We start from the raw sequence: 24,047 nt of genomic DNA, 5'->3' as shown, positions 1-24,047 counted from the left end.
TCATAAGCCTTAGGAAAAGGAGCAAAAAGACCCACCACAACACAAAAGGCCAAATGAAAGTAGTCAGCATTGCCTTATCTTTCCCATGCTTCATGTCCCCTTCATTCATATATACCAACCCTTTACCCAACCTTCCATCAAAAAACCCAAATTTGTATAAATAATTTCATGATGAGAATCAAATAATTAATGCCACCAAATTTATTTTTTTTCTGAAAATGATTTTAAGGCATCTTCAGTGATATTATGAACTTTAAAATCTCAATGACAACAACATATGCTAACAACAATACATTAATGCATACAAAGTAAGAGTCTTTCTTTCAAGATTTAGAGAATTCTCCACCTTGTCAATTGTCAACAAGAGAGGTGTTTAGAGAAGAAACGAGAGAGGTGTTGATGGGGATTATAGTTTGTTTTCTTTTGTAAAAGATGAGAGGGGAAGTATACATCTATATATATACACATATACATATACATACAGATACATAAAAGTTGTGGCTACAATTTTTCTAGACCCCACTCCATTCACCAATCCTATTCTCTCACTCTCTCCACTCTCCAGGACCATATCTCTCTCAATTTGCAAGGCCTTTTGCTGCAACTAGACCCAAAAAAAATTTGTTAATAAAACTGGAATTCTTTTAAAAAATAAAATATAATTCATCTAGAGTTTAATGTAAATTGCAGTTACATCTTAATTCTTTGATTGACTTATATTTTTGTGATGCAATGACTAATATGCCCATAATTTTCTCAATTTTCTTTAGTCAAATTAATTACCTGAAAGTTCAAACCATAGTAAACACCATGATTACTGAAATTTGTTTAACCTATCAGTAGCTTACATTTGCCAGAGAGGATAACCTTTTGATAATGTAAGGAATATATGGATAGGCTTTTATTTGATGTAAAAGGGATGTAAATGTAATTTGAATGAAATTGAGAAGAAAATACATATATTATTCTTTCCCAAGAAAAATGGAGTGAAAAAAGGCAATAAAAAACTATCCAACCAGGCCACAAAATCAAACCCAAATTTTGGTCTGAAATCCTCCTCCCATGTTGATGTGCTTCACTGGGTATCTGAGGGAGGATATGAAAGTACGTAAATCTTTTGTGGATAAGGATTGAGAGAGACGAATTGGGTTTTCTGGGTTTGGTGAGTTTTGGAGATGGCAGGTGGTGGATGTAGCATAGTGTGGTTTAGGCGAGATCTGAGGGTAGAGGATAACCCAGCACTGTTAGCTGGTGTGAGAGCAGGTGCTGTGGTTGCAGTATTTATATGGTCTCCTGAAGAGGAGGGTCACTACAACCCAGGGAGGGTTTCAAGGTGGTGGATTAAGCAAAGCTTGGCTCATCTTGAATCTTCCTTGAGGAGGCTTGGCACAACCCTCCTCACCAAGAGATCAACTGACAGTGTGGCCACTCTTCTTGAGATTGTCAAATCTACTGGTGCTACTCAGCTCTTCTTCAACCACTTATACGGTCAGTTTCTTTTAGCTCATACAGTCTTGCAATTTTGTCTCAAACCCTGTTAATTTTTATTGATTTTCTATTTGCATGGCGATTGGGCATCATGTGGATTGACCTTTGAAATGTTTAATTGATTTTCGTTGATGGGTGTTGTTTATTTTAATGTGTATTTCCCCTTTGGCCATGTATCTTTGATTTTGTGTGGATTGTGCATCTTTGTTATAATCTAGTTCTTTTCATTCTGATTTATATGACCTTTTCTTCTTTGTATTATATTGCTACTGGAGGACTTGTTGGGTGATTGTTTAGGATATGGGCATCTTATGATATGCTGATCCTAGTGAGCCTTCTTTTCCTCACTTTTTATCTGAAGTTTTGTATATCATTGTGTGTTTAAATTGAAGAATGAAAGCATATGTCTGTATTTCTTTTAACAAATTAATTTTTTTGTATCTTTAGTTTGTCTGAATTTGAAACTTTTACCAAATAGTAAACAGAGAAATCTATATCGAATGTTGCATATCAACATTTAGTGGCTTTTGTATTTTTTTCAGATCCCATGTCCCTCGTCAGGGATCACAGGGCAAAGGAGGCTTTAGGTGCTCATGGCGTTGCTGTCCAGTCCTTCAATGCAGATTTACTCTATGAACCATGGGATGTTAATGATACCCAAGGTTGCCCTTTCACAACTTTTACTGCTTTCTGGGAAAGATGCCTTAGCATGCCTTATGATCCAGAGGCTCCACTTCTACCACCAAAACGAATAATTTCAGGTTCATGCCCCCTACAATCATTCTCTTGATTTTGTACCACATTTTCTCATATTCTGTTGCAAATTCTTAAATTCTTACATACGATCAGAAAGATTAGAAGAGTAAAATTACCGTTGATGGGAAACTCTCATTTTCCAATAGTTTATCAAATTTGCAAAACAAAACCTTTTCTTGCAATAATATGTCATCACTGAAAACTGACTGGGTATGAGATTTATTTGAAGATCAGTGATCAAATTTATCGAAACAAAAATGAGTTGTTTTGGTAGTTCTCTCTATACACCTTTGTGGGATTGGGGAGTAACATTTTCTGAAACTGGTCCACGATTTCCTATCATGGAAAATAGTATGGTCCTATAAAAGCTTTAGCACTGACTTTATTCAAGGCAAGGTAGTCTGTGCATTGGCGGCATCATGTCTGATTATGTTACAAATGTGTGTTGACTGTTGAGGCATTATATAGCTGTTTAGTTCTGCTGAACTAATATAATTGGAAGAATTAGGGATTAATATGTCTCGAGGTTTTGTCTAACTTGTGTGACAGGAAAGAAAATAATAGCGGATAACAGAAAGTATTTGCACAATTTGCTTTTCTCTGTCAAAGTTTCATTAGATTTGCACCAAAGAAACAGTAAAATTACTGCGAGGTCCGAGCATGCAATAGAAAGATCTTTAGATTGATATGGTAGCAAAAGCTCATTCATCAGTTTCACCTGCATATGCTGAGGGTTATTCTGGATAAAATGGGAAACTATTGCTGTTTGACGTTTCAAATAGTCTGCTAGTATTAGAAGTCACTCAAAATGTCAAAGCACTAGTAGCAGTTAACTTATGATATTTTCAACCTCTCCTACATTTGGTCTGCTACAATGTTGCTTGCAATCTTACAGGTGATGTATCTAGGTGCCCTTCAGATACTTTGATATTTGAAGACGAATCTGAGAAGGGAAGTAACGCCCTTCTCGCTCGAGCATGGTCACCAGGGTGGAGTAATGCCGATAAGGCGTTGACCACATTCCTAAATGGATCCTTAATGGAGTACTCAAAGAATCATAGAAAGGCGGATAGTGCTACAACCTCATTTCTCTCCCCCCACCTTCATTTTGGGGAGGTAAGTGTTAGAAAAGTCTTCCATCTTGTTTGGATCAAGCAAGTCTTGTGGGCCAATGAAGGGAACAAGGCTGGTGAAGAGAGTGTGAACTTGTTTCTGAAGTCAATTGGCCTTAGAGAATATTCAAGATACATGAGTTTTAACCATCCTTACAGTCTTGAACGACCTCTTCTAGGGCACCTTAAGTTCTTTCCCTGGGTTGTTGATGAAGGCTATTTCAAGGCATGGAGACAAGGTAGAACCGGTTATCCGTTAGTGGATGCTGGTATGAGAGAATTGTGGGCCACAGGTTGGCTGCATGATCGTATAAGAGTCGTAGTTGCCAGTTTCTTTGTGAAGGTTCTGCAACTTCCATGGAGATGGGGAATGAAATACTTCTGGGATACGTTATTGGATGCAGATTTAGAAAGTGATGCTCTTGGTTGGCAATATATATCTGGTACTCTCCCCGATGGCCGTGAGTTTGATCGCATAGACAATCCACAGGTGGAATAATACATCATATATTATTTCTGTTACCTGTCTCCACACGGTTTTACATGCACACATATATCTGCTCACAGACACATTTCTATCAGTCATGGTGGTGTGAACTTTGTGTTATATGATCTTAAATTATATCATTCACTAGTTTCTCTTTCTTGTGTTTTGAATTTCGATGATTTTGTTGTATTTTTTGACCCCCTCTACAGAATTTTCTCTTTAAGTTGGCCTGACATATGCTCCGACAGTACTTGTGGATTTTGGGTCTTTTGACTTGTGTTTTCCTGCCCAAATGCCTAAACAATGATATATGTAGGAAGCTTATATGATACACTGTTTATGCCCCGCTTGAAACCTTAACTTGGTAATTCGGAAAGGACCATTCTAGTTGCAGTTGGGATTCTGTAAGTTGATTGAAGGTTTTCATGGTGCTTAAAGATTTCCCTAGCAAATATCTGACTACATCTTGAACGTCTATAGTATGGATGAGACTTAGTATGTTCCTGATCTTTATACTTTGTTAACCATTGATGCAGTTTTGCATAAATATTTTATGTAGCTTTAATAACACTTTGGAATAGAAGGTAAGCATTAGTCGAATTTGTAATGGATTTTGTCGTCTGCTCAATATTTTGATTGGTGTCTCTATATCTTGCCAGCATAAGGATAGTTTAGAGATATTTGGAAACACAAATCTATATTTTATAACTTATGCATATCAGCTACTCTAGTAATTAGATAAGAAACAGTGAGGAAATTCTTAATTTAATTTGTCAATGTTCTGTAGTTTGAGGGTTACAAGTTTGACCCCAATGGAGAATATGTGCGACGGTGGCTTCCTGAACTGGCCAGACTACCAACCGAATGGATACACCACCCATGGAATGCGCCTGACTCTGTACTCCAGGCTGGCGGAATTGAGCTGGGATCAAATTATCCCCTTCCAATCGTAGGGATAGATGCAGCAAAAGTCAGGTTGCAACAAGCACTTTCAGAGATGTGGCAGCGAGAAGCAGCTTCAAGAGCTGTAATGGAGAATGGGACTGAGGAAGGGCTTGGGGACTCCACTGAATCAGCACCAATTGCCTTTCCTCAAGATATACTAATGGAGGAGAACCACGAACCTGCATGGAACAATCCTCCTGCTACAATTCGACGTTACGGAGATCAGATGGTTCCAAGTATTACTTGTTCTTTGGTGAGAGTTGAAGAGGAAGAAAGTTCTGTTCAAAATTTGGCAGAAGATGGCAGAGCAGAAGTTCCAAGAGATATACATGTCAATCAAGAGCCAACAAGAGACCCCCTGAACCAAGAAGTTACACAAAATCTTCTAGGTATTAGCACAATGCCACAGTTCAATATCACAATTGCACTGGGGGATGCTGAAGATTCCACAGCAGAATCTTCAAGTAGTGGTAGTAGTCAGAGAGAAAGGGATGGTGGTGTAGTTCCGGTTTGGTCTCCTCCGACTTCTAGTTACCCAGAGCATTTTGTTGGGGATGAAAATGGCATCGCAACTAGTTCATCATACTTGGAGAGGCATCCACAATCTCACCAGATAATGAACTGGAGGCGGCTTTCGCAAACAGGGTAAGAAATATTTGCGCATTTGGTAACACTTGGAAAATATATGACCCCTTATAGAACTGATTGAAATTTAAAAGTTTTTCCCTTCATCAATGTTCAAATGAATTCTCTGCATGTTATTTTTGTATGATGTTTGAAGATTCTCTTCCTGAAGTGAAGAGATTGCATATGACAAGAATTGTCAATGATATCTAATTGTACAGCTAGAATTATGAGTGATTCCTGTAATTTTAAATCCTGGAAGAAAGGGAGTGATAAGTGTGTGAACATTGAATGCAATTTTTTTTAACTGAGTAGTGCTTGTTCTATTCATCAATAAAACATAGTTTGTTCTCGACTGTTCAGCCATTTTTTTGAGCATTGAACGTTATTCATTTATTTCCGTTGCCTGTTCTGGGCTTTTTTGGTATTTAGTTAACCAGATGTGCATTGGCCATTGAGACTAAAAGCCGGGATTGAAGGACGCAACGGTGCTTATGGTCGGTCGATGAATTGGAATTTTTCGTATAATCTGTATCTGCCACTCTCTTACTTCACCAGCTGAACTTGATGGAAGGTTGAAGGTTGACGACTGATGTGTAGGAAATGATAAGTGGATCCCAACTGCTATCCTTTTTCATTGATGTACAATATGTATGTAGATCTTCTGTATAGTGTGTGTCATTCTTGTAAGGCAGACGAGCATCAATGTAGGTTTGTGTATTCCTCTAATAAATGCAGAGTGTCTCCTTTCTCATGTACTTGATTAGTCGCTTGCCTTGCCTCTGTGTTATTTCCGCATTATAATCTTACAGTTTCCAGTTAAATTTGCTTGCAGCAGCCAAGGCAAGCGAAAATGAAGGGGTGAAATGGGCACATGAGACGTGCCCAAGCGTGTAAATTGCTGCCATTAAAGCCAAACCCCAGACTAATGCTTTACCAACGATCGTAAGCCTTTGATCTTTATTAACACAGAACGGAAACGAATCAAAGGTATGAACTGTGACAATACCCTAAAGAAACAACAAACACACAAAGAAAGAAAGTACACCGAAAAAGTATACTTATTTTATTTAAGGTTATTTAGTATGACGGCTTACATTTTTATTTAAGCAAAAACAAGAAAACCCAAAATCCATAAACATGCCAAAAATGGCAAGACCAGTTAGGCTCACAAATCAATTATTATTGATAATCCAAAACAAGTCAGAATCACGAAAAGCAATTCGGACTCCTAAAGATAAAAGAAACGAAATATTCTTAAAATGGCAAAAAAAATACCATTAATTTGGAGACGTAAACGATGGAATTGAGTCAAAAAGAGGTGGGATGGAATTGAAACAAAAGGTGCATAAGCCTTTCTACAACATGTTGCGCATCATTTATCAACAAGAGCAGCAGCACAACCCACAAATATAAACTCTGCAACAATCTACAGAAAGAAACATTACAAAGATTAAGGTCATGAGGATTGCACTGTTGAAATCCAATTACAAGGTTATGCATATAGTGAAAATTTGAAGCACCTTTTCAAAGTTGGTTGGGGAAGTGCTATCAATGGCGTTCCACTTTGTAGATCTATTTGGGTTTGCTTCTGCCATAACAGATTGTTTGGTAGGTGGATTATGTTTTGCGTAGACTCAACTGTGTTAACGGAATGTGTGGGTGGGAGACATGGTTGCCATGGAAACTCAAAACTAATAGGAAAATGTTAGCCGTTTTGGTATTGTTTGAAGTGGGGTACTCGAAACCAAACCGGAATAAAAAAATCAAACCAATACCAAACGAAATTTTTTTATTCAGTTCAGTTTACAATTTGGTTTCGATTTTAGAATTTTGATAATTTTGGTTTGATTTTTAAAAATTTTGGTTTGAAACCAAAGGCCGAAATAACTAGGGAAAATTAAGGATAAGTCATTCATTGGAAAGTTTCGTTCCAATAAGGATACTCTTAAAAGTCTTATTCCATAAAGTTCATATAGTTTGAATTAATATTCCAAAAAAGACAAAAATTCAAAATATATGGTTTTATTGTCTAAAATACTCTTATCTTCATTCTCAAACATGGCACATGCCTCCTACACATGATTCATCTTGGATTTCCGTCGGAAGCTCTGTCTACACTGTCAGAAGCTTTGTTTCCGCCCCTCGTGGCTTATTTGAGAGTTCTATGACATTTTTTAGTGATTTCTCAACCGGATTTTTGTTGTGTTCGAACGAGATCTACTCATACTCACCACGAGACTTGTAGAGCTTGTTGTTTTCCTTTGATCTGTCATCACATCATTATTTTCTGCAGTTTCTGTGGTGATTTTCATGGTTTTTTGTTCTGATGTGAGATCTACAGACTGGAGATAATATGTTATCTGTTTCGATTAATTTGATATCTGTCATAATGTTATCTGTTTTGTTAAAATGTTATATGTCCTTAATGAAATGTTATCTGTTTGAAGATTCAAAAGGACCAAAATTGATAACATATCATAACAAATCAAAAACAAATATAATATCTGCATATTCATATTCGATTTAGAAGAATATTGACAGATACAAAACATATATAATATAGACAGATATAAAACAGATATAATATCATATACGAAACAGATATAATATCTGCAGATTCATATCCGATTTCAGATGGGAAAAAAAAAGTTCGAAAAAGCAATAAAACCTCAAAGGTGATGCGCCTTAGTCTGTGGAGTTGATTGGAGGTGTTGATGGTCGCCGACGCTAGCCGGATTGGCCGGATCTAGTTCTTTTTCAAATGGTGACCGTGATTTCACGAAACTTTTTCGACGACTCAAGTGATTTTCTACTATTGGTGATGACTGGGCTTTGATCGGGTTGACCAAGAGGTTCATTTCGGTAATTCGTTCATCAAAAATGATGGCCGGACGACCGACTTCCGATATGGTGGTGCAAAGAAGAAGAAAGAGGAATAAGAAGGAAGAAAGAAGAATAAGAAGGAGGAAAGATATTTTGGTAAGTTGTTAGACTTTGTCCTTTTTTTTAAAGATTTTTTTAGATTATACTTGTTGGAATACAATTTTTAAGTTTTGTCCTTATGGATAGAAATCCTAAATAACTAATGGTGTTAATAAATTATTATATATATATATATATATATCATAAATGTGTTAGTGTTAAAGAATGATGATTGATTGTTTGTAATTTATAAAATAAAGTAATGAATTATATTTTTATTAATAATTTTTTTTAAACTAAATTAGTTTGTATGTTTTCCAATATTGACCCGAAAAATCAAAACGAACCAATCTTCAACGGTTGGTTCGGTTATAGTCGTATAACGGTTTGGTTTGGTTTTTATTTTTCCCCAAGACAATGATGGGCTGGACTATCAAATGGGCTGGACTTTGGCATGTGGGAATTAAGCCTATTAGAAAGAAGAAATAAATAAGCAAAAGAAAGGATTAGAAGGGGCTTAAATCCTAAGTTCTTGTTTTTTGCTTGCTTGAGTCGTGTAATAGGAAAACAATGTTAGCTTTGGAACAGGCATATTTACAAATATAAAATTCATGAAAAATACACAGGATTTGTATGTATATGACCATGGTTGACATGATGTGACTTGCAGATCCTGAAGTTCATGTGTTACTGATTCTGTACTCCTAACCAACATTATTATGGTGAAAGATTTGCATGTCTCTCCGATTCTTTAAATAACAGTAGAAAAATAATAAATCGTTTGGGTGATAGCCTAGTTTGTGAATTTCTCTTATGATGCCAAACCATACGCACCAAAGAGATCCTAAGTTCGATTTTCACATGCAGTAATACCTAATAGTTCGATTCCCACCAAAAGCATTACCCTTGTAGCCATGCGTTGGCCGTTGGGTTGACCCAATTTGTCATGTCATCAGATGTAAGACTTATGCGTGCGTGGGCCTGACGTCTTAGGTTTAGGCACATATTGGATATTCAAATGACAAACTTAAAGACAGTAGAATAGAATAACCACTACCCGCTCATGATGTTAATTAGTATATTTGTTTGATGTTTAGTTGACAATGCCCTGTTTAGTGTTTAGAATATTAATCACTAGGAGTAGTGGCTTCTTTAAGTGTCAAATTTAAAGATGTTGGAGAACAAGGAAGATGGGATGCTCGGACTAGAAAATAGAAATTGTACCTTGTTTTAGGGCATAAAGCCTATCATCTTATTTATATATAATTTGGTGTATTTTTAATTTTCTTTTTGGTTTCCTTTTGTCATTGCAATTTAATTTGCACAGAAGAATATCAAAAGGTAGTGAATTTTTTTAGGGCAAAAGCATCGGATACGATTAGGAATTTAGGAATAATGAAGCTGCTATATTTTATTTCTATTTGCACCACTAGTAAAATTATATATGGTCATCTTTTTTTAAAAAAAAATAAAAATGCCTTTTTGATCTTAACTAAATTTGAAAATCAAAAGCAAAATAAGATAATCTAATTTTATGATTCAGATTAGCAGCCATCATTTTTGTAGTTGGGCTTCTATTTGACAAAATGGGCTGTAAATGGGCTTTGATCCAAATGCATTCCCAGGTCAGTTTCTTCCTTTGATATTCGATTCATCACATTCATATTTTGTAATTTACTAAAGTGTTTCGGGAGGTATGGTCGCTAATCAGGGGCGGATGCAGGATTTTATCTCAGAGTGGACAAGGAGTTATACATCCGTCCCTTGTCACCCTAGTGACAAACATTAACTATACAAAAATTTGAAAAAGTCATCCTTGACCCTCTATATATCCGTCCCTTGTCACTATGATGGATCCCTAGTGAACCTGACTTCTGACCCTTCGTGATGTAATAGTCTTTTTCCCGTATGGGATTCAACATATTTTTAGAAGAAAAAAATTTTAGAATCATTTGGTGATAATTTACTGGTGAATTTCTTTGAGGTCAAATCATACAAACTTTGAAGATCCTTAATTTGATTCTCACTCGGAACAATGCACTTGTGGCTAGACACACGCTAAGTTTTTGCTCAATTTACCATTTTGTCAGGTGGGAAAAAATAAACTCGTATGATGTTATTATCAGTTAGAAAAAAAAGTTTTGGTACAACAAGATGATCAAAATATACGGAGATTTATTTATAGTCAAAAAGTATACCATCATCTTGTAATACAGAAATCCTCTAATACAAAGGGGAACATGTAAAATGCTGTTTTGGACTTTTTCTGGCGGTCGTGAAAATGGAGCAAAACTTCTTTTGGAACTAATTTTTAGATTTTTCATGTTTTACTGATATTCCAAATGACACCCTAAAATAGGTTGTATACTTAATTTGGGGTACCTCCCACCATACCCGAAAGCTAAAAAAAATTATTTATTCTATTTTCTCCGACCTCTATCTCATAAAAGTATTTATTTTATGTTAGAAAATATTAAATGTGATGAGATGGGGATGTGGATGTGGATGGAGATGGAGTGATATTAGGATAGGATCCCGTAAAATAAGTTTTGGTTAAAGTGAGGGAGAGGATGTCCCATATTTTGGGTAATATGGTTGGAGTTACTCCTACTATTGTAAATATATGGATATTTGATAAAAATATATGGGTATGAGAATCACTTGGGTGATAATTTAGTTGTTGAATCTCTGTTAGGTCAATCTATACGGAAGGTTCTTAGTTCGATTCCCATCGGAAGTAATATTCTTGTGGTCATGTGTTGAGTTTTGACCAAATTTACTCTGTCGTTTTGTTTCTGTGAGAAATTGTTGTACCCTTACCGCTCGAGTTTAGGCATTATATTTAGATATATAATAATTTTTCATAGGTATAAAAAGTTAAAAAAAAAATATTTCTTCTCAAAATGATAAGTGTCTATAATTTTAATGTTCATAATTATTCATAATATGAAGACTATTTTGTATAATGGTTCCGTATTTCTTCAGGCTTTAACTTCTTAGTCAACTCCAACTGTCAATCCCAACTTGATAACTTTGAAAAAGAAAAAAAAATAAAAAAGGGAAAGGGAAAGCAAGTAAAACAACAAAAGGGCAGGGCTAGGTAGATCCGTCGGAGGAGAAAACAGTGCAAAATAAAGAAACAATAGAATGGAAACAAAGTCAACGAGAAGGAAGAAGTCTGCTTTTGATTCCTTCCTCTTCTCTCGCACACAATCTTTTGATTTTCAATAATCAAAAGCTCTTTTGCTGTCAAAAGTTCTCATCTTTCCTTTTCTCTCTATTTATATCACCATTTCTGTACTCGATTTCTTGTGCAAACTAATAAGAAAGGAGAAGAAGAGGGAACGAGCGGAAACCCCTGCCCAGAATAAGACTGGGAAGCTGACCAAGTCAAGCACTTAGTGGGATCGGTAAGAATGAATTCTCTGATACCAATTATTGTTTCTGTCTGTGATTTTGAATTTGGTTATTAATTGTTTATGTGATCGTTTTGGGGGGGTTTTGATGCTGCAGATTGTGAGTTCTGAGAAGTGGGTTTTGTTTGGAATTTGAATTGGGAGTGGATGCAAGAGGTGGATGGTGGGAATTTAATTTAGCTCGTTAGAGGTGTTGAAGTTTTTTTCATTTTGATGGATAGGTTATGCTGTTTTACTTCTTCATACTCTCAGGTGCGTGTCCTTCTTTTCCCACTTTATTTCCTTTATTTTACTCGTATGTTTACTGGCCTACAAGCTGGCTGGATAGATGGGCTGATGAAATCCATTTAATTATGGAGCTATTGCAGTATGAGCGCTGGGAAATCACTCAATCAGTCTTTGTTTCACTGCCTTTTACTTGGGTTTTGGAGATTGGAAAAATTGACTTGAGAATATATTTGCATAGATTGCATTTCTTTTCTTGGTAATCAAAGGTATCAGTTCTTATGGTATTGCCATCTAGATTCTGCTTCTTCAGATAAGTGCTCTAGTTGGTGGACTCTATTACTACATTGCCTCTTGTTGCTACAATTTACCAGGTCTCTGAATTTTACATAGCACACATTGATTCATTGAACTGAAAACTGTTGGAAAAATCTATTTTGGAGAGATTGCATCTGTAACACTTATGAGTAGCTACCACCTATATTATAAGTTTATATGGTTTTATTAACCTTAGAGAGAGAATTAAACATCAGTATTGGGTACAGGCTTGTTGAACTTATTTCAGGTAGACCCTCTTCTTCTACCATCAGAGAATACGAAATGGTTGCTTGTCTCAATGTTCCTTTTTTTTTTCCCCCTCATAGTTATTGATGTTTGCTGCACTATATTAACTTAAAATCTTCATTTTATGTTATCATTTTCTGTTGCTACGGTCCAATATCGGTGCTTCTCAATTTTGGAGATAGTTATTGTGTTTCTATTTGTATCTTTATCAACAATACTTTTGCCATGTAGGTTGTAGGGCGTTCATCTTCTAACTCTGGTAAGGGAAAAAACTATGAGGGGTTAATCAAGTATGGTTTCAGCCTAGTAAAGGGGAAAGCAAATCATCCAATGGAGGACTATCATGTTGCTAAGTTTATTCACATACAAGAGCATGAGTTGGGGTTATTTGCTATTTATGATGGTCATTTGGGAGATACAGTGCCTTCTTACCTACAGAAGCATTTGTTTTCCAATATACTGAAGGAGGTAGGATGTTGCCTAAATTTGTAATGGCTAATTACTCGATGTGATTTTCTTGTAAATAATTTGGAAGTGTTTCATAAGCTCTCTTATGATCATTGTAGGAAGACTTTTGGGTTGACCCCAATAGAGCTATTGCAAAAGCTTATGAGAGGACAGACCAAGCAATTCTTTCACAAAGTGCTGATTTGGGGCGGGGTGGGTCTACTGCTGTTACTGCAATTTTGATAAATGGTCAAAGATTATGCGTAGCCAATGTTGGAGATTCACGTGCGGTTCTTTCAAGAGGTGGTCAGGCACTTCAAGTGACCATAGATCATGAGCCCAACACGGAAAGAGGCAGCATTGAGAACAAAGGCGGCTTTGTCTCGAATATGCCAGGTATTTATAGCAGCCATCTGCTTGTCATTTCAGTTACCGTATTATCACCCTAATGAACTGAGCAGACAAACCAGATAAACAACTTGATTTGTTTGAAGATGGCAAAAATTAAAATTTTCGCTAGCTTTCCTCGGATAAACCTAGACTTTGCATGTGAAGTAATGATACAATTCCAATGCTTTCAAGTTTCAACAGTAGTCCTTTGTTGTTACATAATATTGAAGGTAATGCGGAAGCCTTGTGCCCAAGAGTTGTTTACCTTTACCTTTATGATTAGTAATGCAATCAACTGTCTCTTTTTCGATGGAGTGTGATATGAACTCACCATGCCATGTCAGCATATGAATTGGGCCCACAAGGTTAGTCAACTTTTATTAAGAATAGTCAATATACCAAATTACCATCTGGAAGTTATCTTGACATTTTAGGCTATTTTATTTTTATTTTTATTATATCAGCATATGTATACGGCAATAATCTAACTTGGGAGATTACCATAATCATTTTGCAAACCCTATTATTCTTCGTTAGTCAAGTTTCAGATACTTATCCTTTTTGGTTCCTATCAGATTGCGTTAGGTTTTCTTGTTTGACAAAATTAGCACCCAGGACACAGGGCTCTTTTCACTCTATGATTTGGAGATGACAAATATATACAACCTTACTCCTGTTTTCACCTCATTCGTAATGGAACAATCTCACAATTTCCCCATAGTATCTATATTAAATTTGTGAGTTGATTTCATGTCTGCATTGATGAATTCAACAATGCGTAGTTTTTATTATTACAAATTAACCTGAATGCTAGTGATCTGCAGGAAATCAATATAATTTTTTTTTCTTTTAATACTGAAATGTGTTGACCTGTGGTGAATGCAAGTGTGATGCATCTTTGTTTTGCATGTATCACTGATTCCAACATGGTTTTTAATTTCAACATAGGAGCTCTAATAGATGAGCAACAGCTTACACTTTCCATGCTGCATACATTATTGGTATTGTTGATTTGATCATACAAGATTGACAGTTGGAATTTTGTTCACTAAATTATTATATCTTATGCATCTCTGTATTAGGTGATGTACCAAGAGTTAATGGGCAGCTGGCAGTTTCTCGTGCATTCGGAGACAAAAGCCTTAAGACTCATTTGCGATCTGATCCCGACATGCGAAATATTGAAATTGATAACAGCACAGAGCTTCTAATCCTCGCAAGTGATGGTCTTTGGAAGGTGAGGCATTTCACCTTTAGCTATTTTACTTGATGCATAAGCACTAGCTGCATTATGCATTTATGCTCCTTAAATAATACTATAATAGTGTAGCCAGCGGGCCCTTTTATCCACCACTGACAACACTTTTGTAGAATTCGCTCTTGAAGATAAATTTCTGAATGTGATTAATGCAGGTGGTGGCTAACCAAGAAGCTGTTGACATTGCTAGAAAGATCAAAGACCCACAGAAAGCAGCAAAGCAGTTAATAGTCGAGGCTGTGAAAAGAGAGAGTAGAGATGATATATCCTGTGTCGTCGTTAGATTTAGGGGATGAGACCTTAAGCATTATCGCTATCCGGGTGCAGTATATACCTAAATAAGAGTTTCTTTACACGATATTCCATTATCTGGATTAGACAGACACCTGGTCGACGTAAGCCCTGGAGTTCTGAAGTATGGAATTCGTATAAGGGAAACAAAAAATATAGACGGGTTACCCCTTTGTAAATTGATTTTTATTGATTTGGTTCTGGTGCTTGATATTGTTTAATGTATTTGAAAAGTGGTTCTAGAGATCTGATGTATATTTTCTTCCAATTTGAACAGAAGAACAGAGCATGTGTTGATGTCAAATGTTGCTTTGATTGTGTATGGAGGATTTTCTTATTTTTTCAGAGTGGTTCAATGCCAAGGCTGACCTCCATCAGCTTTTGCTTGAGTGAAGGATACTCTGGGTTTTTTTGAAATGGAGAGAGATTTGAACCTTGATCACCAGTGTAATACACATCATCTTTATCACTCCAACTAGTGGATCGGGTGTCATAGATACCCCACCTTATCAAACATATTTTAGACTGAAAGACGATTTGTTGTGGAAAAAATTTCCTCCTTTTTTTTCATAGAATTTGGCTGACATTAATATAAATTTTGCTAATTTTTTATAAAAATTTTAATAGAAATATTTTTTTATTAATTTAAATTTAAATTTTAAGCTTATAAATGACTGTTGTTTTTTTAAAAATTCAATAATTAAAACATGATCCAACGGTTAAAATCTTATATACTTTCAATTTATTATTTTCTTCTGAAACTTTTAAAAATTATATTATACCTCAAAAATGCAGTAAATGAGGTGCTGTACTCGAGATCATGAGCCGGGCCTTATTCGATTTGGATCGGTTACATTATTCAACCCAGGCCCAGGATCAGGACCAGGACAGGCCCAGACCCAACTACTAGGCACTGAGATTCTAGGGTTAAGGGTTTCATCTTCCCCTATTTATGCAATTCTGTGACCACAGATTTTCATATAGCCTACAGAGCACCATCTCTCTCTGCTCGTTCTGATTAATCGTTTTAACGTATTAATTTCGGAATCATGCGTGATGTATGATAATTAGTCATTACTGTTGATTGATTGCTTAATCTGTTACCGCTAATGATTCTTTTGCCTCTCCTTTCGGCTGCAAGAGCTTGAGATCTGTAGATCGATTTCTTGCTGGCTTTGTTCTGGAGGCATAAATCAATTCTCTGGAGGGTATTCTATGTCAGATTATGCTCTCTTTTGTAGCTTCTCTGGCTGCCCTGTCTTTGTTACATTCTAATCTTCCGTCTGTTTTGCATCAATTTACATTTTTTTTTGTAATTTCATAGTTTTCTTGCCTTTTCTTCTATTTTCTAGGAAAATAAATTTTTGTTCAAGACTTAAAAGGAAAAAAAAAATCATCGTAAACAAACAACGATTATAATGGGTGTGTGCATTGATATATATATATTTTCTATTTAATTGTTCAGATCTTAAGTTTGAACAAGATTTTGAAGCCGATTTGGTTAACGAGGTCAAGTTGAATTCGATTATGTTGATGAACAAGCACAAGTATTTACCCATCTGCTAATAGAACAAAAAACAAAAGACAAAAATGGCTCGGAAAATTCTCTGTATGAGCAATATCTCGCGGTCTATTGTGTTTTGATCCCATACACGGATTTGGTGATTTAAGATAAAACAACTTTGAAAGAACAAACTTGTATGTAGTAAAAAAATGCTGATTAAAGTAAAAAATGCTGAGACATTAAAGAAAATGATTCCCATACTTAGTCTGTCAGGGAAGAAAAGGCATTGCAGTGTATCTGACATCATTTGGGAGACTACCATGACAATCATTAATGTGGGTTTCAAAGAGGGGGATAAGAAAGATGATATACATGTTTGACTCCTACCCATAACTTATTTCCAGTAATTAAAAGGCTGGTGGTCGCTCACCAAATTTCTGCAGACATGTAGTTGAACTGATTTATGAACGGTTAACAAATCGCGTGCCATTTTCTGTCAAAGAGACAGTTTAACAAAAGTCTAGATCCATCATGTGTTAAAATTCTGAGTACGATTCTCATTATGCTTTGGATGTTAGCTCAATTTATTTTGACATCAGGTGAGAAGAAATTTTTGTATATGTGAATCTGACGGCTCTATTTTATGCCTATATCAAATGTTTGAATGACAAATTTATACGATATCATCCTAAAAAGAGCAAATGATTATCTAGTTAATTTGTTACCTAAAAAGAAGAGAAACAGCAAATCAGATAGCAAAATTATTTACTTTCTGCGCTCAACCTACAAGAGTCACAACTCATAAATCTGATCAACCCGAGAATCACGAGTAACTCAGATAACACTTATGTATGTAGTATTTCATAGACGTCTCGAGTTCGAGCCTCTCCATCCCTTCCCTATACTCAAAAATAAATCTGAACTTTAATAATACGCCAGCTATAGCCAGAGCAACAGTAATTATATTCACATATTACTAAATTCAAATGCAATTCCTCCTACATCCTTTTTCTTCTCCGCCCTCTCTGACCATATAAACCAACCCAAAACACGCCAACAATCATCTACTCTCTACATTTTCACCATGTCCAGGTGCTTCAGCTTGGTTCAGACCAAGAACTGGTGCCACAGATCCGCTTTCTCCAAATCGGGGCTCCGCTCCACCATCACTGACTTCAAAGACGGCACCGTCATGCATTGCTGGGCCCCCAAGGCCCGAAAAGAGTCCAAGCCCAATCTACTCCTCATCCACGGCCTCGGCGCCAACGCAATGTGGCAGTGGGCTGATGTCATTCCCCACCTAAGCCGTCACTTCAACATCTACGTGCCGGACCTCGTCTTCTTCGGCGACTCCTACACGACTCGCCCGGAGCGGTCCGAGTCGTTCCAGGCTCAGTGCGTGATGCGACTCATGGAGGCCCTCTCGGTGAAGAGGATGAGCCTGGTTGGGCTTAGTTACGGCGGGTTCGTGGGGTACAGTATGGCGGCGCAGTTTAGTGAGGCGATTGAGAAGGTGGTGATATGCTGCGCTGGTGTGTACATGGAGGAGAAGGACTTGGTTGGTGGTGTGTTTCCAGTCTCTGATTTGGAGGAGGCTTGCCGGATTCTGGTGCCGCAGACGCCGGATAAGCTTAGGGAGCTGTTGAGTTATACCTTCTATAAGCAGCCTCCTATACGATTGCTGCCGTCGTGCTTTCTTGACGATTTCATTAACGTAATCAGAATCAAACTCTTCTTATCTAACGAACTTCTTCTTATCTTCAAGTTCTGTATTTTAAAAAAGAATATCTGGATGATGTTAACAGGCAATGTGCACGGAATGCGTGGAAGAGAAGAGGGATCTTGTTCGAGCTATCCCAAAAGGTCGAAAGCTTTCAGACTTCCCAAAGATCACTCAAGTAATTGTGTTTTCGTTATCTATTCTTGATGATGAATCATATTCTATTTTTTTTTTATTACGTGGAGTCGGTTTTCTTTTGGACTTGATTTCCTTATAGTGTTTGGTCACAAGAGGTTACCGATGAGTGATGCTCTCTCTTCGGTATTAGACCGAGGGGTTCCTCCATTTTGTCAAAATGTTCTATATCTCCTCGGGTATTGTGCCTTATATGAACTATCCGAATGGCTTCTATTTGGTTGGTGTTCTCGGCTCTACCTTAATCCGTTGATAGGTGGCCGATGAGAATTCTTGGGTTGATGTGTTAACTTTATAATTCTAGTCACACGTTGTGGAGGTTATTTTGATATTATCCATGTGTTTTTTTTTAGCAATTCAAAGAAAGAGCAATTGAATTTGTTGGGTCTTTTTATGCAGCCAGCATTATTGATTTGGGGAGAGCATGATCAAGTATTCCCCATGGAATTGGGTCACAGATTAAAAGGGTTGGTCGATCTCTGATTTTCATTTGATTTACATGCATGCTTGTCTTTCTTCTGAAGTGTGGATACATGGATGATGATGAAGGTTTGTGGGGGAGAATGCTGATTTGGTGGTGATCAAGAAAGCCGGCCATGCCTTCAATGTAGAGAAGCCCAAGGAATTCAACGTGCGCTTGAAGTCTTTTTTGGTTGATTTGAAGACCCCAACTTCAAAACTAGAAAATCACAAGTGAATTTGTTTAAGGACACACCATCATGCTGTTGCTTTCCAACAATTACTTTGTTGGGAATCAAATGCCCCCACTTCACCATAAGAGCATTTTGTATTCGTATCTCTTAACGAATTCTCAATTTTATCTACAAAAATCACTTTTTAACAGTTTACAAACTTGGTATTGACTCCATAACTCTAGCGATGTGCTAGCGATCTTCTGAATTTTACCGACACCTAACAGATACCATTGCAGCTTACATTTAATAAAAATCTGAACGCTTAGTTCTCCACTTCAGCTCCTATGCCCACTTTAAAGACATCATTTGCAAGTGCTCTAATAACTCATTTCCCAGATACAACAAACAAGTAGTCAAATACGTCATTTTCCATTAGAAAAATGCAATGCTCGAGACACCTTCATTTTTCTCTCAATTTATGTGAAGCGTTGAATGTTAAAAGAGATCCAACAACACTTATGTTTATAATTAATAATTATGTCTCTCACATGAATTTTACCTATGTCATTACTAGAACTAGAAGTGGGACCAAGGGCCTTCTAGATGGAACCTAACACCTTTATCAAACAACGCCCAACACTTGGAAACTTTATAACCAACAAGAAACATGTGGTAGGAAAATATGGATTCCGTTTTGTTCAACATAATTCATCTCTTCCTCTGAATTTTGTAGGCCATAAAAAAAATCAATTGAGAACAAAAATAAGAAGAGATTATTGGATTGAGCATTAAACTCCATAATTATTGGATTAAGCATTAATGTCAAGACTATAATCATACTTCTATCCTAATAAGTAAAACTCAGACCCTCTCATTTAACAACGCGTTTTCTGGGCCTAAGTATCATTGGCAACACCCCAACAAGTACAAAGTATAGCATGCCCGATTTATTCACAGTGCACCAGTAATCCAAATAGGACAATATTGTTAGTGTATTTGAAATGAGAATTTCAACAATTAACTCCATCAAAAGCACAATATGAGGAATGAGAGTGTTTAATGCGGGCAGTTGGCCTAAATCTTCTAATGTATCCTTGCCCGAATTCACTAATCCACTGGTATTTGCTTCTACTTAATTACAAATCCTCGTAATTAACATTCCATTAAGGGTCCGTTTGCTTCACAGATTTGGAGATGAAAATGGAAAGAGAATGTCAATATCCTCATTCCTTACCAATATTTGAATAACACTGTCTTACCATTACTACTTTCCCGGCACCATTGGTTTACTCGACAATATTTGGTTAAAGTAAAAATACAATGAAATCATGTATATTAAATAATCTATGACAAATTTAATTTAAAAATGATTTTATTTGAATATCAAAATTGCAGTCCAGTAACGTCTTCAGGGGCGAATAAAAAGGAAATGAATTACTACAGTACAGTTCACAACAAAGTTAAATTTCACTTTGCTACATAGAATGGAATTTCATGTTATACCCCCAGATGATTCTGAAAGCAAAATCTACCTTGAAAAGAAAATATACATCATAATCTTTCAGAGGAACATCTAAAAATAATTTGTTCCAAATTCCAGAAAGGTTGTCAAGAACATTCACCTACGGGTCCAGACCTACCAGCGCTTGCATCCCCAATCGAGACTGTTGCAAGTGAGTTAGATGCCCATACCCTAGCATTCATTGCTCTGCCCTGAAAATTCCTTCGCTTGCCTGGCTCCTTTGCATAATACAACAATTGTTTTGCTCGATTCAGATAAGCTAGTAAAAGCTCCAACAAGCTCCCCAATCTCTCAAATTGAATGCACCGTCTCCAAACAAATTGGGCAAATAACAGGATCTTAGGAGAGACTAGGTAAAGCAATCTAAGAACCACAAAAGCGGTGGCCAACGCCAAATAGGTCTCCTGCCTAAGCAAATTCCCCGGAAATCGTGCCCAAAAAAAAGGGCAGCTTTCGAGCTCAACATTATCATGCTTCTCCCAATTTGATGCTTGTCCAATTTTATCATGGGATTTGCTATCCAGGGATAGGGGCTCAACACCTACATACATGCACTATACCCTTTAGGTAAATAAATTCTATCACATAATGCACATAGAGAGCAAGCAATATATTTTTGTACGAATGGCCACACCCTTGTATGTGCCATTTTCTATTATAATTTGCAAAAGAGAGAAAAATGGACACGAGGACGAGAGTAGGGGGATATCCAATTCTCCTAAGAAAAGAGGAGTGCATTTGTAATGTTACAGGGCCCCACATAAGAAATTTACAACCACAAAAATTGAGGGAAATTGGAAAGATTTAATTCAATTGAACCTTTTGCTTAACTCCAAATTTACTCTTTCAAATCCCTTACCTATTTACTTTTTAAGGCTATCTCCCTTTACCCTCTAATTATTAATCTCCACCACACATATCCTCTAAACACTCAGGAGTGGAATTGAAGCAATGAAGCAAGAGAGAAATACAACAATACACTAAAGTAAATTGTCGATATAGGAGGGACAACAGCTGAGAATTTATTTTGTGTAAAAGAAACTGCCCAATAGATTATTAATCACCTTTTAAAAAAAATGGAGTCATTGACTATTTATTAATCACAATCAGAGAAGTGTACTGCTAAAAAAAAATTAGTCACACTATAGCACCCTATAATTTTCAAGGATTATGGAAACTCTTGAGAAAAGAAACCAACAGAGCCCAAAAGTAGAGTCCCTAAAAGAAATCTTACCAGTAACATCACTGTAGAAAGCAATAAGAGAACCAAGAGTCCGAGAGCCATGATAGTGCACACGCATTGTGGAGTTCAAAAGAAAAAGTGTAGGAAACCCATGAGCTCCATACTTTGACAGTATGCTGGAAAAACCAATCAGCATCATTCTCAACCATCAACAAAATAACAACCACATTACAAATCTGCAGAGATAGGTTCATTTGCAAACCTTGGCCTGACAGCTGATTCTTCAAATGCAAAATGGGGAATCGACGGGTACAAAGATGAAAGGATAGACAAGCTTGGCCTAAAGGTCTTTGAAAAAGGACACCAAGACGCATAGAACAGCATAGCTATATATTCATGTCTGTGCTTGTGGACCATATTTAGTGCCTCTTGCAGTAAAACTTCATCTCCCTTCAAAGCACAAAATACTTCAGTTAAGACTTGATTTGGAAACAAACAAGAATAGATAGTGTAACTAAAATAAGAAGTCCATCTCACAAATGTCAGATGAGGTCATAACCCAGATAAAACTAAAGGTCATCTAGGACATTACTACAATGACCGTCCCTGTCAGTTCCTACCATATCTATCAACAACAAACAGAATTTCTAGTAGCAAGTGGCAAAAGTAGCCAAGCCTTAAAAACAACCGTGGGATACCTTTACAACTGCTTTTCCTTGAGAAATATCAAATATCAACAAAGCACAATATTTATCCCCCTGAAAAGGGAACTCTTCTGAAAAGTGAAAAGTCACCTAACTTGTGCCCAATAGGTTTAACAGCTCAACCCTCAAGCATAAGAACAAAAGAACACAAAATCCAGCTAGCCTACAAAGGATTTCACGAGCACAGGATTTGTCCATGATACATCACCCTAGAGGCAGCTTCGTTTAAACATTAGCAAACAGAAACTGAAGCAAACCCAAATTGAAGTTCCAACTCAAGGTATCATCAAAAGTTCTAAATTCTAAGACTTGCAAATAACAATGCTACCTTTTAGCAGTCGCTTTCTTGCCTGAATTACTCTAGTTTGTTCCTTACACTACCCATATAAACCGCATATTCCCAATTCTAATTCATTACATACGATATGAAACCAGAGAGCGGATTCCATGTATAATTTCAGAGCCTACAAAAATTTCCCGTCAAGGATTAATGGAAACATGAAAACTTTGATTGAAATATAAAACAAAAAAAAGAAGAAACCCAGTCTGCCTACCTCAGTAACCCCAATGAAATGAGCGAAATCAGAACCACCGTTTAGGTAGCAGTATCCCTCCCAATGGCCCAAAATTGAATCCGTGAGCGACTCCACCGGGCAAATCAAAGCCCTAACTGGTTCCGACCCGGAGACGCCACATGTTAACCTCCACAAGACCACCAATATCAAGATCCCAGCTTCCCACACCATAGTCCCCATAAATGCCCAAATAGAAAACCCACCAAAGAAAATCAAGATGTGGAGAGTTGCAATGACGATAGACGAAAAAGAAGGGACCGCGTCCTGCGCATTTTAGCCTCGAAGGAGCTGTGATATTAAAATCGTCTCTAAAGATGGGTCCATTGGTAGTAGAGGATGTCGACGGAGGGACGAGCACAGGGAGTACTTTGGGCGGTCTTACGGCGGTGGGGTTGGTGGCCTGGCGTTCTCAAGCTCTCTCTGTATTTATTTTCGCCAGCGATTCACCAGAGTGCACATAGACATATATGAATGCTGGATGTTGGTGACGGAAAGGTCTGTACTTTTATAGCCCCCATATTTTGAAAAGTTTATCAAAACAGTCCCTAAACATTATTTCGTCCAAAACAAACCCTCGCCAAATATTATATGACTAATTTAATTTTCTTGTATTTTGAGTTGCAAAATCACTAATTAAATTTCGTATTCAAAATTTTCTAAAACAGAAAAAAGTGAAAGATAACTTACCTGACTATTCTGTATGAGTGTATACAACTTGTGGCGGAGAGTTTTTTTTTCACTAGGAGATAACATAGAATAATAGGCTAGTAACTATATAGGTTTTTAATTATTTTGGTTTTAAAAACAAATTAACAAAAAATAATAATTCATGACTTTACAACTAATCAATTTCATAATCAATCAACACACTAACACATATTTAATATTATAATTTATTTACATATTAATTATTTCAATTTTTGGTTTCAAACTGAATTTCGTTTTTAAAACCCAAATTGAAACAAAATCGAAAAAATCAAACCAAATTAAAATTTTCAATTTAGTTTCGATTTGATTTTCGGTTCCGGTTAGTTTTGAACATCCTATATATCACAAATTTAAAATTGCATCCTAAAATCTA

General features: G+C 36.6%; 4 protein-coding genes across 8 annotated transcripts; 3 read left to right on the top strand and 1 right to left on the bottom strand.

The window, feature by feature from the left end:
• Positions 1-972: 972 nt before the first annotated feature.
• LOC120000349 (cryptochrome-1-like) lies at positions 973-6,170 on the top strand. Of its 3 annotated transcripts, none has more exons than XM_038848393.1 (5): positions 973-1,488; positions 2,031-2,249; positions 3,140-3,846; positions 4,631-5,433; positions 5,570-5,681. In XM_038848393.1, exons 1-5 carry the CDS (start codon positions 1,176-1,178, stop codon positions 5,580-5,582), a joined length of 2,055 nt encoding a protein of 684 aa, XP_038704321.1. In that variant the 5' UTR covers positions 973-1,175; the 3' UTR covers positions 5,583-5,681. The 3 variants fall into 3 exon arrangements, with proteins under 3 accessions (XP_038704321.1, XP_038704323.1, XP_038704322.1); XM_038848394.1 differs by lacking the exon at positions 5,570-5,681 and adding an exon at positions 5,845-6,170 and having other exon boundaries at positions 976-1,488; XM_038848395.1 differs by lacking the exon at positions 5,570-5,681 and having other exon boundaries at positions 974-1,488; positions 4,631-5,563.
• Positions 6,171-11,430: 5,260 nt separating this feature from the next.
• LOC119999237 (probable protein phosphatase 2C 10) lies at positions 11,431-15,327 on the top strand. Of its 3 annotated transcripts, none has more exons than XM_038846707.1 (6): positions 11,431-11,747; positions 11,851-12,005; positions 12,774-13,010; positions 13,109-13,385; positions 14,462-14,616; positions 14,793-15,327. In XM_038846707.1, exons 2-6 carry the CDS (start codon positions 11,967-11,969, stop codon positions 14,931-14,933), a joined length of 849 nt encoding a protein of 282 aa, XP_038702635.1. In that variant the 5' UTR covers positions 11,431-11,747; positions 11,851-11,966; the 3' UTR covers positions 14,934-15,327. The 3 variants fall into 3 exon arrangements, with proteins under 3 accessions (XP_038702635.1, XP_038702636.1, XP_038702637.1); XM_038846708.1 differs by having other exon boundaries at positions 11,432-11,747; positions 11,975-12,005; XM_038846709.1 differs by lacking the exon at positions 11,431-11,747 and adding an exon at positions 12,122-12,247 and having other exon boundaries at positions 11,891-12,005.
• A 2,062-nt stretch (positions 15,328-17,389) lies between these two features.
• On the top strand, positions 17,390-19,145 carry LOC120000796 (uncharacterized hydrolase YugF-like). The gene is made up of 4 exons (XM_038848933.1): positions 17,390-18,146; positions 18,238-18,330; positions 18,747-18,814; positions 18,897-19,145. The coding sequence occupies exons 1-4, from the start codon at positions 17,517-17,519 to the stop codon at positions 19,042-19,044; spliced, it is 939 nt and encodes a 312-aa protein (XP_038704861.1). The 5' UTR covers positions 17,390-17,516; the 3' UTR covers positions 19,045-19,145.
• Positions 19,146-20,398: 1,253 nt separating this feature from the next.
• Positions 20,399-23,425, bottom strand: LOC119999465 (5'-adenylylsulfate reductase-like 4). Its single transcript, XM_038847041.1, has 4 exons — positions 22,946-23,425; positions 21,950-22,137; positions 21,739-21,863; positions 20,399-21,045 (listed from the first exon to the last, which is right to left on the bottom strand). The coding sequence occupies exons 1-4, from the start codon at positions 23,144-23,146 to the stop codon at positions 20,591-20,593; spliced, it is 969 nt and encodes a 322-aa protein (XP_038702969.1). The 5' UTR covers positions 23,147-23,425; the 3' UTR covers positions 20,399-20,590.
• Positions 23,426-24,047: the final 622 nt, after the last annotated feature.

This window comes from Tripterygium wilfordii, chromosome 6 (assembly GCF_013401445.1).
Source record: "Tripterygium wilfordii isolate XIE 37 chromosome 6, ASM1340144v1, whole genome shotgun sequence".
NCBI classification, from domain to species: domain Eukaryota; kingdom Viridiplantae; phylum Streptophyta; class Magnoliopsida; order Celastrales; family Celastraceae; genus Tripterygium; species Tripterygium wilfordii.
This window is presented reverse-complemented; position numbering and strand designations above follow the sequence as displayed.